At 49.6% G+C, this 16053-nt stretch overlaps 1 protein-coding gene across 2 annotated transcripts in view; it reads left to right on the top strand.

Annotated features, from left to right (window-relative positions):
• The window catches only part of CFAP100 (cilia and flagella associated protein 100), a 29393-nt gene that overhangs the window by 10456 nt on the left and 2884 nt on the right, over positions 1 to 16053 (top strand). For both annotated transcript variants that reach the window (XM_029051333.2, XM_029051332.2), the window contains exons 8-14: positions 7483 to 7563; positions 8994 to 9199; positions 9689 to 9872; positions 10245 to 10308; positions 11408 to 11559; positions 13394 to 13529; positions 14328 to 14530. In XM_029051333.2, coding sequence (XP_028907166.1) covers positions 7483 to 7563; positions 8994 to 9199; positions 9689 to 9872; positions 10245 to 10308; positions 11408 to 11559; positions 13394 to 13529; positions 14328 to 14530 — 1026 coding nt within the window. The remainder of the gene's footprint in view (positions 1 to 7482; positions 7564 to 8993; positions 9200 to 9688; positions 9873 to 10244; positions 10309 to 11407; positions 11560 to 13393; positions 13530 to 14327; positions 14531 to 16053) is intronic.

Genomic DNA, 16053 nt, shown 5'->3' with positions numbered 1-16053 from the left:
TCCTCTCCTCCTTAACTTCTATCTTTAACCACTCACTCTCCAATGGCTTCTTCCCCTCTGCCTTCAAACATGCCCATGTCTCCCCCATCCTAAAAAAACCCTCTCTCGACCCTACTTCCCCTTCCAGTTATCGCCCTATCTCCCTACTACCCTTCCTTTCCAAGCTCCTAGAACAAGTCGTCTACACTCACTGCTTAGAATTCCTTAACTCCCATTCTCTCCTGGACCCCCTCCAATCTGGCTTCCGTCCCCTCCACTCTACCGAGACTGCTCTCTCTAAGGTCACTCATGACCTCCTTCTTGCCAAATCCAATGGCGTCTACTCTATTCTAATCCTCCTTGACCTCTCAACTGCCTTTGACACTGTCGACCATCCCCTCCTCCTCCATACCTTATCTCACCTTGGCTTCACGGACTCCGTCCTCTCCAGGTTCTCCTCCTATCTCTCTGGCCGGTCATTCTCGGTCTCCTTCGCTGGCGCCTCCTCCCCCTCCCATCCTTTAACTGTTGGAGCTCCTCAAGGGTAAGTTCTTGGCCCTCTTCTGTTCTCCATCTACACTCACTCCCTCGGTGAACTCATCCGCTCTCAAGGTTTCAACTATCATCTCTATGCAGATGACACACAGATCTACATCTCTGCTCCTGTTCTCTCCCCGTCCCTTCAGGCTCGTATCTCCTCCTGCCTCCAGGACATCTCTTTCTGGATGTCTGCACGCCACCTAAAACTCAACATGACCAAAACTGAGCTCCTCATCTTCCCTCCCAAGCCTGGTCCTCTCCCTGACTTCCCTATCACTGTAGATGGTACGACCATCCTTCCTGTCTCTCAGGCCCGCAACCTCGGTGTCATCTTTGACTCGGCTCTCTCGTTCACCCCACACATCCAATCTGTTACCAAAACCTGCCGGTCTCACCTTTATAATATCGCCAAGATCCACCCTTTCCTCTCCACCCAAACGGCTATCTTACTGTTATGGGCTCTCGTAATATCCCGGCTAGATTTCTGTGTCAGCCTGCTCGCTGATCTCCCTTCCTCCTCTCTCTCCCCACTCCAGTCTATTCTTCACTCCGCTGTCTGGCTCATCTTCCTGCAGAAACCCTCTGGGCATGTCACTCCCCTTCTTAAAAACTTCCAGTGGTTGCCTATCAACCTTCACACAAAATAAAAACTTCTCACTCTAGGCTTCAAGGTTCTCTATCACCTTGCCCCTTCCTACCTCTCCTCCCTTCTCCCTTTCTACTGCTCACCCCGCATGCTTGGCTCCTCTGCCGCCCACCTCCTCACTGTCCCCCATTCTCGCCTATCCCGCCTTCGACCCCTGGGCCACATCCTCCCGCTGTCCTGGAATGCCCTCCCTCCTCAGCTCCACCAAACTAATTCTCTTCCCCTCTTCAAAACCCTACTTAAAGCTCGCCTCCTCCAAGAGGCCTTCCCAGACTGAGCTCCCCTTTTCCCTCTGCTCCCTCTACCCCCCCTTCACTTCTCCACAACTAAACCCTCTTCTCCCCCCTTTCCCTCTGCTCCTCCCCTTCTCCCTTCCCATCCCCTCAGCACTGTACTCATCCGCTCAACTGTATATATCTTCATTACCCTATTTATTTTGTTAATGAGATGTACATCACCTTGATTCTATTTATTTGCTATTGTTTGAATGAGATGTTCTTCCCCTTGATTCTATTTTTTGCCATTGTTCTTGTCTGTCTGTCTCCCCCGATTAGACTGTAAGCCTGTCAAAGGGCAGGGACTGTCTCTATCTGTTACCGATTTGTACATTCCAAGCGCTTAGTACAGTGCTCTGCACATAGTAAGTGCTCAATAAATACTATTGAATGAATGAATGAGGGGGAGACAGACATTAATATCAATAAATAAATTACAGATATGTACATGGTACTGTGGGGCTGGGATGGGAGGGGAGATGAATAAAGGGAGCAAGTCAGGATGTCACAAAAGGGAGTGGAAGAAAAGGAAAAGAGGGCTTAATCAGGGAAGGCCTCTTGGAGGAGATGTTCAATAAGACTTTGGAGGGGGGAAGAGTAATTGTCTTTCAGATACAAAGAGGGAGGACATTTCAGGTCAGAGGCAAGACGTCAAGAGGTCGGCAGTGAGATAGATAACCTTGACCTCTCTGCTGCCTTTGACACTGTCGACCATCCCCTCCTCCTCCGTACCTTATCTCACCTTGGCTTCACGGACTCTGTCCTCTCCTGGTTCTCCTCTTACCTCTCTGGCCGATCATTCTCGGTCTCCTACGCTGGAGCCTCCTCCCCCTCCCATCCTTTAACTGTTGGAGTTCCTCAAGGGTCAGTTCTTGGCCCTCTTCTGTTCTCCATTTACACTCACTCCCTCGGTGAACTCATTCGCTCTCACGGCTTTGACTACCATCTCTACGCAGATGACACGCAGATCTACATCTCCGCCCCTGTCCTCTCCCCCTCCCTTCAGGCTCGCATCTCCTCCTGCCTCCGGGACGTCTCCACCTGGATGTCTGCCCGCCACCTAAAACTCAACATGAGCAAGACTGAGCTCCTCATCTTCCCTCCCAAGCCCGGTCCGCTCCCAGACTTCTCCATCACCGTGGATGGCACGACCATCCTTCCCGTCCCGCAGGCCCGCAATCTCGGTGTCATCCTTGACTCGTCCCTCTCGTTCACCCCACACATCCTATCCGTTACCAAGACCTGCCGGTTTCACCTCTACAATATCGCCAAGATCCGCCCTTTCCTCTCCACCCAAACGGCTACCTTACTATTACGGGCTCTCGTTATATCCCGGCTAGACTACTGTGTCAGCCTTCTCTCTGACCTCCCTTCCTCCTCTCTCGCCCCGCTCCGGTCTATTCTTCACTCCGCTGCCCGGCTCATCTTCCTGCAGAAACGATCTGGGCATGTCACTCCCCTTCTTAAACAACTCCAGTGGTTGCCTATCGACCTCCGCTCCAAACAAAAACTCCTCACTCTAGGCTTCAAGGCTCTCCATCACCTTGCCCCTTCCTACCTCTCCTCCCTTCTCTCTTTCTACCGCCCACCCCGCACGCTCCGCTCCTCTGCCGCCCACCTCCTCGCCGTCCCTCGGTCTCGCCTATCCCGCCGTCGACCCCTGGGTCACGTCCTCCCGCGGTCCTGGAACGCCCTCCCTCCTCACCTCCGCCAAACTGATTCTCTTTCCCTCTTCAAAACCTTACTTAAAAATCACCTCCTCCAAGAGGCCTTCCCAGACTGAGCTCCTCTTCCCCCTCTACTCCCTCTGCCATCCCCCCTTTACCTCTCCGCAGCTAAAGCCTCATTTTCCCCTTTTCCCTCTGCTCCTCCACCTCTCCCTTCCCATCCCCACAGCACTGTACCCGTCCGCTCAACTGTATATATTTTCGTTACCCTATTTATTTTGTTAATGAATTGTACATCGCCTTGATTCTATTTAGTTGCCATTGTTTTTACGAGATGTTCTTCCCCTTGACGCTGTTTAGTGCCATTGTTCTTGTCTGTCCGTCTCCCCCGATTAGACTGTAAGCCCGTCAAACGGCAGGGACTGTCTCTATCTGTTGCCGACTTGTTCATCCCAAGCGCTTAGTACAGTGCTCTGCACATAGTAAGTGCTCAATAAATACTATTGAATGAATGAATGAATGAATAGATAAGCTTGAGGTTCAGTGAGTAGGTTCGTATTAGAGGAGTGAAGTATGCGGGCTAGGTTGTAGTAGAGTAGGTGAGGTAGGAGGGGGCAAGGTGATCGAGTGCTTTGAAGAAGATAGTAAGGAGTTTCTGTTTGATGGGGAAGTTGATGGGCTTGAGGTTCTTGAGGAGTGGGGAAATGTGGCCTGAGCATTTTTGTTAGAGAAATGATTAGGGCAGCAGAGTGAAGTATGGACTGGAGTGGGGAGAGACAGAAGCCTGGGAGGTCAGTAAGGAGACTGATACAGTAATCAAGGTGGGAGAGGCTAGGTGCCTGGATTAACGTGGTGGCAGTTTGGATGGAAAAGAAAAGGCAGATTTTAGAAATGTTGTGAAGGTTGCACCGAAAGGATTTAGTGATACATTGAATATGTGGGTTCAATAAGAGAGGGCAATCAAGGATAATGCCAAGGTTACGGCTTGTGAGACACAAAAGTTGGTGGTGCTGTCTACAGAGAAGAGAAGCAGTGTGGCTCAGTGGCAAGAGCCAGCGCTTGGGAGTCAGAGGTCATGGGTTCTAATCCCGGCTCAGCCGTTTGCCAGCTGTGTGACTTTGGGCAAGTCACTTAACTTCTCTGTGCCTCAGTTACCTCATCTGTAAAATGGGGATGAAGACTGTAAGCCCTACGTGGGACAACCTGATTACCTTGTATCTACCCCAGTGCTTAGAACAGTGCTTTGCACATAGTAAATGTTTAACCAACATTATTATCATTATTATTATTATTACTATTAAAGCGCATAAGGGTAAACTTGAAGTGGTCGAGGTTGGCCTGATATCAAGATTTCCATTCATTCATTCACTCCTTCAACAGTATTTATTGAATGCTTACTATGTGCAGAGCACTGCACTAAGTGCTTGGAATGTACAATTTGGCAACAGAGACAATAATAATAATGATGGCATTTGTTAAGCCCTTACTATGTGCAATGCACTGTTCTAAGCACTGGAGAGGATACAAGGTCATCAGGTTGTCCCACATGGGGCTCACAGTTTTCATCCCCATTTTACAGATGAGGTAACTGAGGCACAGAGAAGTTAAGTGACTTGCCCAAAGTCACACAGCTGACAAGCGGCTGAGCCGGGATTTGAACCCATGATCTCTGACTCCCAAGCCCGTGCTCTTTCCACCGAGCCACACTGCTTCTCTCCCTGCCCAATGATGGACTCACAGTCTCAACGCGGGAGACAGACAGCAAAGCAAAACAGAACAAAACAAAACAAAACAGCAACATCAATATAAATAGAATCATGGAGATAATCACCTCATTAACAAAATAAATAGGGTAATAATATATACAAATATGCACAGTGCTGAGGGGAGGGGAAGGGGGAAGAGCAGAGGGTGGGAGAGGGGGGAAGGGGAGGGGAGGAGGAGCAGAGGGAAAGGGGGGCTCAGTCTGGGAAGGCCTCCTGGAGGAGATGAGCTCTCAGTAGGGATCAGCAGCACTCTGCGACTTGAGCACAAGAGCGGAGGAAGCAGACTGTGGAGGCGAACCAGGGCTGTGGGTTAGTGGTACGAGATCGACAAAGTGATAGAAGAGCAAGTGAGTTGAGTTCATTAGGGAGGGTGGTGTTGAGAGCGTCAATTTGGTCATCAAGGGAAGGTAGGTTGGGTATGGAGGCTAAATCGGACATGAGTTGAGAAAATTGGATGGGGTCAAAAGATTGGACGCCTCTATGGGGGAACAGCACAGATTTTCAGGAAGGAGGTGTGTGGAAGAGAAGGCAGGTGAAGAGGTTATGGTCAGAAAGGGATTTCAGAGTTGGTGAGGATAGCAGTTATCGTCCTATCTCCCTACTACCTTTCCAAAATCCTAGAACGAGTCGTCTACAATCGATGCCTAGAATTCCTTAACTCCCATTCTCTCCTAGACCCCCTCCAATCTGGCTTCCGTCCCCTCCACTCTACCGAGACTGCTCTCTCTAAGGTCACCCATGACCTTCTTGCCAAATTCAATGGCTCCTACTCCATTCTGATCCTCCTTGACCTCTCTGCTGCCTTTGACACTGTCGACCATCCCCTCCTCCTCCATACCTTATCTCACCTTGGCTTCACGGACTCTGTCCTCTCCTGGTTCTCCTCTTACCTCTCTGGCCGATCATTCTCGGTCTCCTTCGCTGGAGTCTCCTCCCCCTCCCATCCTTTAACTGTTGGAGTTCCTCAAGGGTCAGTTCTTGGCCCTCTTCTGTTCTCCATTTACACTCACTCCCTCGGTGAACTCATCCGCTCTCACGGCTTTGACTACCATCTCTACGCAGATGACACGCAGATCTACATCTCCGCCCCTGTCCTCTCCCCCTCCCTTCGGGCTCGCATCTCCTCCTGCCTCCGGGACGTCTCCACCTGGATGTCGGCCCGCCACCTAAAACTCAACATGAGCAAGACTGAGCTCCTCATCTTCCCTCCCAAACCCGGTCCTCTCCCAGACTTCTCTATCACCGTCGATGGCACGACCATCCTTCCCGTCTCTCAGGCCCACAATCTCGGTGTCATCCTTGACTCGTCCCTCTCGTTCACCCCACACATCCTATCCGTTACCAAGACCTGCCGGTTTCACCTCTACAATATCGCCAAGATCCGCCCTTTCCTCTCCACCCAAACGGCTACCTTACTATTACGGGCTCTCGTTATATCCCGGCTAGACTACTGTGTCAGCCTTCTCTCTGACCTCCCTTCCTCCTCTCTCGCCCCGCTCCGGTCTATTCTTCACTCCGCTGCCCGGCTCATCTTCCTGCAGAAACGATCTGGGCATGTCACTCCCCTTCTTAAACAACTCCAGTGGTTGCCTATCGACCTCCGCTCCAAACAAAAACTCCTCACTCTAGGATTCAAGGCTCTCCATCACCTTGCCCCTTCCTACCTCTCCTCCCTTCTCTCTTTCTACCGCCCACCCCACACGCTCCGCTCCTCTGCCGCCCACCTCCTCACCGTCCCTCGGTCTCGCCTATCCCGCCGTCGACCCCTGGGTCACGTCCTCCCGCGGTCCTGGAACGCCCTCCCTCCTCACCTCCGCCAAACTGATTCTCTTTCCCTCTTCAAAACCCTACTTAAAAATCACCTCCTCCAAGAGGCGTTCCCAGATTGAGCTCCTCTTCCCCCTCTACTCCCTCTGCCATCCCCCCTTTACCTCTCCGCAGCTTAACCCTCATTTTCCCCTTTTCCCTCTGCTCCTCCACCTCTCCCTTCCCATCCCCACAGCACTGTACTCGTCCGCTCAACTGTATATATTTTCGTTACCCTATTTATTTTGTTAATGAATTGTACATCGCCTCGATTCTATTTAGTTGCCATTGTTTTTACGAGATGTTCTTCCCCTTGACGCTGTTTATTGCCATTGTTCTCGTCTGTCCGTCTCCCCCGATTAGACTGTAAGCCCGTCAAATGGCAGGGACTGTCTCTATCTGTTGCCGACTTGTTCATCCCAGGCACTTAGTACAGTGCTCTGCACATAGTAAGCGCTCAATAAATACTATTGAATGAATATTGTGCAGTGGCTAGAGATGATGAGATCAAGCATATGTCCAAGTTGGTGAGTGGGCCTCACACTTCCAAACAACCCTAACACTATGCCTCCTTGCCCTGTCATCTTTACATCCTGGCTCCTAGCAAAAGGTGGATCAGCCAGCTGATCAAGTCCTCTCACCACCCGTCAGATTTGTGGGCAGACTTTCATAATCAGTTGGAGCGGTGGTCCAAAATCCTGGGACCACCTACAGCTCAGAAAATTCAATTCTTATTGGCAAAATCCAAGAGCCCCTGCCACTGCACTTATTCTTTCTTTTTCTTCTGCACTCATTCCTTCCAGGGCTGAAAAAGAGACTAAAGCCAAAATGGTGAAGATTAATGAAACTCGTGAGCTTAATGCACAGGTCATGGCCATGAAGAGGTGAGCTTCAACAATTTAATATTTCCTTTTGTTTTCTTGGACTGTATGCACATAATCAGCTCCAAGATCACTTTAAAAAATAAAAGGACAGTTGCCTTGGGGTCCAGTGCTATAAAAACAACTGGGCCAAGAAAACTACATTAAAAGAGTATGTAGCAAAGTTTGGCAGGAAAGGGAGAGGAGGACAGGGAGGGGAGAGAGGGAAGTGGAGAGGAGGAGGAAGAGTAGGTCAGTTTAGGTTGTCCCCAGCTTCTCCTTCCCTCCACTTACCTGCTGCAATGGCCGAGCCCCCTCCAACCTCCCCGCCCCAGAACAAAAACAGGCCCTCAGTGGGTCCCATTGGAGGCTTTTATGGTAGCAGGACCGAACTCTGCATTTGTCCTGGAAGCCCTGATCCCAGGAGCCCCAATTCCCCTACTGTAGCCACATCTCTGGGCTGTAGGGTTCCCACTCCAGCACAGACACTCTCTCTCAACTCAGAATTGAAAACTGACCATGGAGCCCCAGTGGTCTGATGACCAAATGTACCAATGTAGCCAAGAAGTCTTGAAATTTCAGGGTTTGTCCTGCCTCTCCCTTTAGGTTATTCAAGGGAGATAAACGTGGTCTGCTGAGAAGTGCTCACAGCTCACCCATTGAGTGGGGTCCCCCTGTTTGGGAAGGAGGGGGCTGGGGTGAATGATGGAGAGGGGCAGCCACCCTGCAAGTCCCTAGCACGTGGATCCAGAGTGCCGGCTCTGGCCACATGCATCCAGATCTCCAGCCATTGTGGCCTCCTCCTCATGAGCTCTGGGTCTGCAGATTTTGAGGGCTGTGCAAATTCCAAGCCCGTGGGCCTGGGCATTGCCGAGTAGCCGAAGTCGCCAAAGCCAAAGGGGAGGCAACAGCCGGGGAAGTAGGTAAATGACCTGATGGAAAGAGCATGAGTCTGGGAGTCAGGAGACCTGGATTTTCATCTCAGTTCTGCCACTGGCCAGCTGCAATGACCTCAGGCAAGGGACAGCCTCCTCATATTTTAGTTTCCTCATCCACAAAATGGAGCTAGTTAATACCTGTCTCTTCCCCATCTCACCGGGAAGGGGTGAGCAGAAATTGAGCTCATTCATGTGAAAGCACTTTGGAAGTGCAGAGCAATGATGCCACCGATGGCCATATGAGTAAAAATCCTGTCATTACTGTATTGAATTTATCTTTGTCCACACTCTGACTTCTTTCTCTCAGGCTTTGGATCTGTTTTACACATTCTGGGAACTTTACCAGCTTTGCAGGCCAATTAAATCTCATCTTCCAGTGAATGTGGAGAACAGTTGTCTCTGTGTCTCTGCATGTGTTTGTATGTGTGTCTCCCCCTATCCCCCCACATGGGGCATTTTTTTAAAAACCCATCTATAGGCTTAGGATAACTGGCATGATTTCTCTTCACCTTCCAGCGAAATTGCCAAATTAGAAGAAACTTTGCAGGAGTACCGGTCATACCAACAATTCCTCTACAAGCTGTCACCCAGGGAATGGTTAATCGATCATGAAAGGAAGCGTTTGGCAGCCAAGGCAGCCAAACAGAAGCTTGAACTTCCAAAGCAAAAGCTGCAGCCTCTTCCTAGCGTGTACAAAGTTAAAAAGGAAGCAGAGGGGGAAGGTAAGTGGGAGATGGAGACAGAGGCCAAGGGGCTATGGGAGGGAGAAGTTCTAGGGCAAATAACAAGTGGATCCAAGCCTTAGGATCCCCTTGAAATGGCTGGGCAAACCCGGAAGGGACAGGGCTTCTAGGAGCAGAGTGTTCAAGGCCCAGGGCTTCCAAGGGTGGGACTTCACAAGAGAACGTCTGCTTTGAAGAAAGTGAGATGAGAACAGAGATGGCGACTTCTTCAGTCCAGGGCTTGAGTCCCTCAACCAACCTCCACTGGGGTGTTCAGCGGAGGTCCCCACAGGATGTCAGATTAAGAACCCAACTGAACAGGCTGATCCCACGGAAGTAGTCCCCTCAAATATTGGACATTTAAGAGAAATGTTTACCAGCCAGACAAAACACAATCTTAAACCTCTCCTGCTGGCACTAAAGCTAAGGGTACCCCCGACCCCCACCACCAGCACTACCTTCTCCTGAAGAAATGTTTGTTTCTTCCAGAACGGGAGATTCAGAAGAGGCAAAGAACAAATAAGATGCCTCCTTACACAGTCAGCTTGCCAGCTGTGCCTCACATTGGCAGTAGCTTGACTGAAAAAACAACCAACCAGATGCATCAAGAATTTCTCCGTGGTGCCCGGGTGCCACCCAAACAGAGTATACGCACGCAGTCTATCAGAAAACAGTAAGTGGAGAGTAGACAAGTCATGAAGAAGCCTGTTTATGGAGGGAATGAGGTGGGCTGACACAGATCTCTCTAAAGGTACAGGTTGCCAAAGAATAAAAAAGCACAGCCCCCTCATCCCCCGGGAAGGGGAGGGAGGGAAAGGGAATGGGCAAGAGAAAATGTCTGGGGGTGCTGTGATACAACGTTTGAATCACTGAAGAAGCTCGGTGAACAGAAAAGAGAAGCTGCACTGAGCATTTTCCCCTCGAAATGGGATCCAAACCTTTGGTTTATGGACGGGGTTGACATAGTTGAACCAGTACAGTGAATTCTTAGTACATAAAGTTAACTGCTGCTTTACCTCCCTGACCCCGTATTCTTTTTTGATAGAAGTACTCTGGTCAAGAATCAACCTGAAACCCAGGAATCAATCAATTCTGAAAGTGAAGATGAGGTCAGGAGCCCTTCACTATCTTGCTTTCATCACTCCTTGTCTGTCTCTCTGCCTCCTTGGCCTACGGGTGCTGCTTTCCAGTTTTTCCCAGTGCTTTTCATACCCAACTCTTGGAGACCATTGCTCACATAAGAACCTGACCCTTTCCCAAATGGGTCAAACAAGGAAAGTTGATGCTGTCGTTTTCCCTTCCTGACAGCAGAACAATCTTACCACATCTTTTTAAGGGGTGGGAATGAGGGGTGATGAGTCTAGTGGAGTGAGAAAAGTTTGAGAACTGTTGGTCTGTTGAACACCTCCCTTGGGAGATGCCATTATAATAATAATAATGGTACTTGTTAAGCACTTACTATGTGCCAAGCACTGTTCTAAGCACTGGGGTAGATATGAGGTAATCAGGTTGCCCCACGTAGGGCTCACAGTCTTAGTCCCCATTTTACAGATGAGGTAACTGAGGCCAGAGAAGTTAAGTGACTTGCTCAAAGTCACACAGCTGACAAGTGGCAGAGTCCAAATTCGAACCCACGATCTCTGACTCCCAAGCCCAGGCTCTTTCCACTAAGCCACACTGCTTCATCCATCCAAGAATAGCATTTTCCCCTTGCTCTCTAGCTTTGCTCCTGGGAACTCAGACCCCTGAAAGCAACTCTGCCCTACTGAGCGCTCATCTCCTCCAAGAGGCCTTCCCTGACTGAGCCCCCCTTTTCCCTCTGCTCCCCCTCCCCCTTCTGCTCCTCCCCCTTCCCCCTTTCCCTCCTCTCAGCTGAGGCCCCTTTCCCTCTGCTCCCCTTTCCCTTCCCCCTTCCCCTCCCCTCAGCACTATGCTCATTTGTATTTATTATTTATTACCCTATTAATTTTGTTAATGAGGTGTACATCTCCTTGATTCTATTTATCGTGATAATGTTGTCTTGTTTTTGTTTTGTTCTGTTTTGCTCTGCTGTCTGTCTCCCTCCAATTAGACTGTGAGCCCATCATTGGGCAAGGATTGTCTTTTATCTGCTGCCAAATTGTACATTCCAAGTGCTTAGTACAGTGCTCTGCACATAGTAAGCGCTCAATAAATACTATTGAATGAATGAACTCTGCTTGTTCTCAGATTCTGGAGTTGTATTTCACTGACCCTCAGCAGCTGCTGAACATCTTCAAAGAGCTAGAGGAGCAGAATCTATCCCTAATCCAGAATTCCCAGGAGACAGAAGAAACGCTAGATGAGATCCAGCAAACCCTGGTCAACACCCGGATCAAAATGTAAGTCCGGGAGGGTCAGCATATAATTATTCATTCAATATTCATTCAATAGTATTTATTGAACAACTTTACTATGTGCAGAGCACTGTACTAAGCGCTTGGAATGTACAATTCAGCAACAGATAGAGACAATCCCTGCCCGTGGACGGGTTTACAGTCTAATCGGGGGAGACAGACAAAAACAATAGCAATAAATAGAATCAAGGGGATGTACACCTCATTAACAAAATAAATAGGGTAATAAAAATATATACAAATGAGCAAATGATCACAGTGCTGAGGGGAGGGGGAGAGAGAGGGGGAGGAGCAGAGGGAAAGCGGGGGACGGGGGCTTAGCTGAGCGGAGGTGAAGGCGGGGGGGCAGAGAGGCAGTAGAGGGAGCAGAGGGAAAAGGGGAAGCTCAGTCTGGGAAGGCCTCTTGGAGGAGGGGAGCTCTCAGTAGGGCTTTGAAAAGGGGAAGAGAATTAGTTTGGCGGAGGTGAGGAGGGAGGGCATTCCAGGACAGCGGGAGGACGTGGGCCAGGGGTCAACGGCAGGATAGGCGAGAAAGGGGGATGGTGAGGAGGTGAGCGGCAGAGGAGCGGAGCGTGCGGGGTGGGCAGTAGAAAGAGAGAAGGGAGGAGAGGTAGGAGGGGGCAAGGTGATGGAGAGCCTTGAAGCCTAGAGTGAGAAGTTTTTGTTTCAAAACATCTGAAAGCATGTTTTCAAACACAAGCGAAAAGAGCTCAAGGATTCATTGCAACTGGATCTCACTGATCCTCAGGACACTCCAGGGAGGTTGGTGTTAGGCAAGGATTATTTTCCTTCTTTACCCTTGGGCAAATGGAGCTACAGAGAGGTGACATAACTTTCTTTTTTTGTCCCATGATATTTCTTAAATGCCTACTATGCTTACTATGCGCCAGGCACTGTACTAAGCGCTAGGTTAGATACAAGCCAAGTCATTGGACACAGTCCATTTCCCACATGGGGCTCATGGTCTTAATCCCCATTTTATAGAGGAGGTAACTGAGGCCCAGGGAAGTGAAGTGACTTGCCCAAGGTCACAGAGTAGAGCAGACGGAGCCAGGATTAGAACCCAGGTCCTTCTGACGCCCAGGCCTGTGCTCTATCCGCTAGGCCATGCTGCTTCCACACAGAAAAGTGAGAGGTGACGTGGTAACAGAACTTCCACTGTTTGAGCTAAATTCTCTTTCCTGGTGTACAAGGATGAGTCCTTGAGTGACAATCTGGAAACAACAGCAATGACTCGCATATTTCTTTTGATGTCCTTTTCAGGGATTCAGATCTATCCATCTGTATCAATATACAGACTCACTATTTGTTGAGCAGTTCAGGAAAATTCTACCTTCCCTGGGCTAGTGACCAGCTTTGTGAGCAGCTTCCTGAGCATCTGGATAAAATATTTTTGACCCTTTTACTTTCTCATTCTGTTTTCCTCATTGCCATTCTCACTCACATCTGGGGCTGAGAGTTCCTGGATGTCACCCACTCTCCCCAAGATGGAGAGTATTTGGATTCCATTGCTGAGCACAGTGGAGGTCCCTGGCAGCTAGGGGAGGATGCCGGCTCTCGGCTACTCTGGAGTGCAAGCTCCCTGAGAGTGAGGAACATACATTTTGGGAACATGTCTACCAACTCTGCTATATTGCATTCTCTCAAGTGCTTAGTACAGTGCTCTGCACATGGTAAGCACTCAATAAATACCACTGATTGATTTTGACTTCTGATATACTCTCCCTGCCTGCCACCAACCTCCTTGGATGGCCCGCTGGCTGAGAAAGGGGTCTCCAGAGGGCTCTCTTGAACCCAGCTTTCCTTTTTCCTGGGCCAGGGATCGTGAGATAGACCAGCTAAAGCAGCTGGCCAACACCCTGAAAACATCCATCTTAAAAGAGGAAGAGATCGCAGCCGATCTGGAGCTGAAGTCCCGTGTCTTTTCCTTTGGCGAGTATAGAGCAGAGCACCAGGTAGGTCTCAATCTGGCAGGTTGGGAGTGGGAAGGTGATTTTTTTTTTTTTCTGGTGTGTGGGAGAGGGTACTCAGCTGTAGGACTAAACTCCCCTGGTTGGGTCTAAAAGAGAATGTATGGAACTAATGCTTGTATGAAAACTGTGTCTCACAGCAGGGACTATTTTCAAGGAACCCAGTTCTCCCCCTCTCCCCCCACCTTTCATGGGCCAGAGTCAGGGTGGGGTGGAACAAGGTGACCTCGCAGGCCATCCTCCTCCCAGATTTCCTGGCCGTAGCTGAGCTCACTCATACCACTGGGTGCAGCTTCATACTCAAAATAGATGCAGGCCTGAATAAGAGCCCAGCCTGGCAGAAGCGGGCACTTAGAAGAATCCCAAGTGATCCAGTGACCAGTTTCTCTGGGGCTTAAGGTGAGGAGGATGACGATACCCCTTGTCTGGCTGCCCTCAGGCTCTGCTCCTTGAGTAGCCATGGGCCAACTAGGCTAGTCCCCCACAATTCTTGCATGCCGACTGTCTGCTCTTCAGAACTCCCTTCATGTGAGAAAGTTTTGGTGGGCTTCAGGCTGCCACAAATCAGGGTGGTAATAGGTCATGGTCATCTGGCAGGGACTGCCGTCTGTTCCCCCTACAACTAGCTTTTAGAGGGGAAATGCCCTGGGACACAGGTAGGGAAGAGTGACAATAGGGAGGCGAGACCACTTAAAAAGGTGAACTGAGAAGCCTAGACAGAAAGCTAGACTATCCTATGAGTGAATCCTCTCTCTGATTGTTTCTCCTCCTCCTCCTCTCTAGGATCGAATGTTGGACAGTCTGAACAAAAAGGTGGCTGAGGTGTATCGCCAGTGTGTTGGGGAAAATGAGTCCAATCTGGGTACCCTACAAATGCTTGCAGTTATTGAACACCAACTGGATGACTTGTTGGAATGCCTGGAGAAAGTGCCCCAATCTAAGATCGAACAGGCTGAAAAAGTCAAGGAGAAGGAACGAAGGACAAGGTGAGAGCAAAGAGATGAACTAACACCTCGCCTGGGCTTGAATCTGAGAAACATCCCACTTGTGCCATACTAAATGAGAGTCAGATCGACATGAACCCCTACAGAGGGGCATTGCAAGAATGTATTCAGAAGATGAGGTGCTTACGTTGTACTGGAACAAAGATGGTCTTACATAGGGATTCCTTTTCCTGGTGGTATGGGAGCCGGGGGGTTGGAGGGTGGGGGGCGGCCTGGGGGGGAGGGTGAAGAGAGATATGCCTTCTGCTCTCTAAATCTTCCCCTCTTCCTGTGATTCTGACCCCATCCCCTCTCACCTTTTAAAAACATTTGCTCCCACTCTTCCCTCCCTTATTGTTGTCTTCAACTTCTCATTCTCAAATGCCTCTTTTCTCTCTTTCTTCAAATATGCTCAAGCTTCCCTTGTACTAAAAAGAGCCTTCTCTCCAACCCTTTCATTCATTCAATCGTATTTATTGAGTGCTTACTGTGTGCAGAGCACTGTACTAAGAGCTTGGAATGTACAATTCGGCAACAGATAGAGACAATCCCTGCCCAACAACAGGGTCACAGTCTAAAAGGGGGAGACAGCCAGCCAAACAAAACAAGTAGTCAAGCATCAATACCATCAAAATAGATAAATAGAATCATAGATATATACGCATCATTAATAAAATAGAGTAATAAATAATATATACAAATATACACAAGTGCTGTGGGGTGGGGAAAGGGGTAGAGCAGGGGGAGGGAGTAAGGGGAATGGGTAGAGCAAAGGGGAGGAGTAGGGGGAATGGAGAAGGGAAGAGGGGCAGAGAGAAAGGGAGGGCTCAGTCTGGGAAGGCCTCCTGTAGGAAGTGAGCTCTCAGTAGGGCTTTGAAGAGGGGAAGAGGGTTAGTTCGGCGGATGTGAGGAGGGAGGGTATTCTAGGTCAGTGGTAAGAGGTGGGCCAGGGGTTGATGGCGGGACAGGCGAGAACGAGGCACCAGGAGGAGGTTAGCGGCAAAGGAGCAGAGTTCCATCCTCCACACTGTGAAGGAGTCATCTTTTTGAAGTGTCGCTTCTCTGTCAGACATTTGTCCATTTCTCCCACAGTTTCGATGTCTAGCCGTCTCCTTCCACCTCAAGCAGAAACCCCTGATCATTGACCCCACAGCCCTAGACCAGCTCTCTCCATCTTCTATTTCCACCCTCTTCAGTCACTACTCCCCAGCTTACACTCTTTGTTCTGCCCCAGCTCCCTTGTTGGACACTCCCCTAGCTCTGAACCCTTGTTCACACTGTTTCCCCAGCCAGGAACTCCCTCCCATCCTCAGTCCACCATTACATGGCTCTCCCCATCTTCAAAGTCCTCCTAAAAAAACCCACCTCCTTCAGGAAGTCTTCCTCAATTCATTCCCAAGACACCCAGCCTTAACATGCCTGCATTTTATTCCTATCCTCAACACTTTTTATGTAGTATATTCGTTTGTACATTCAGTCACTTACTGAGCTCTCTCATCTGGATGCACTTGCTTTGCACATAGTAA

This window comes from Ornithorhynchus anatinus, chromosome X1, assembly GCF_004115215.2.
Source record: "Ornithorhynchus anatinus isolate Pmale09 chromosome X1, mOrnAna1.pri.v4, whole genome shotgun sequence".
Taxonomy (NCBI): domain Eukaryota; kingdom Metazoa; phylum Chordata; class Mammalia; order Monotremata; family Ornithorhynchidae; genus Ornithorhynchus; species Ornithorhynchus anatinus.
The sequence above is the reverse complement of the archived record's forward strand: the minus strand, read 5'-3'. Positions and strand labels throughout refer to the sequence as shown.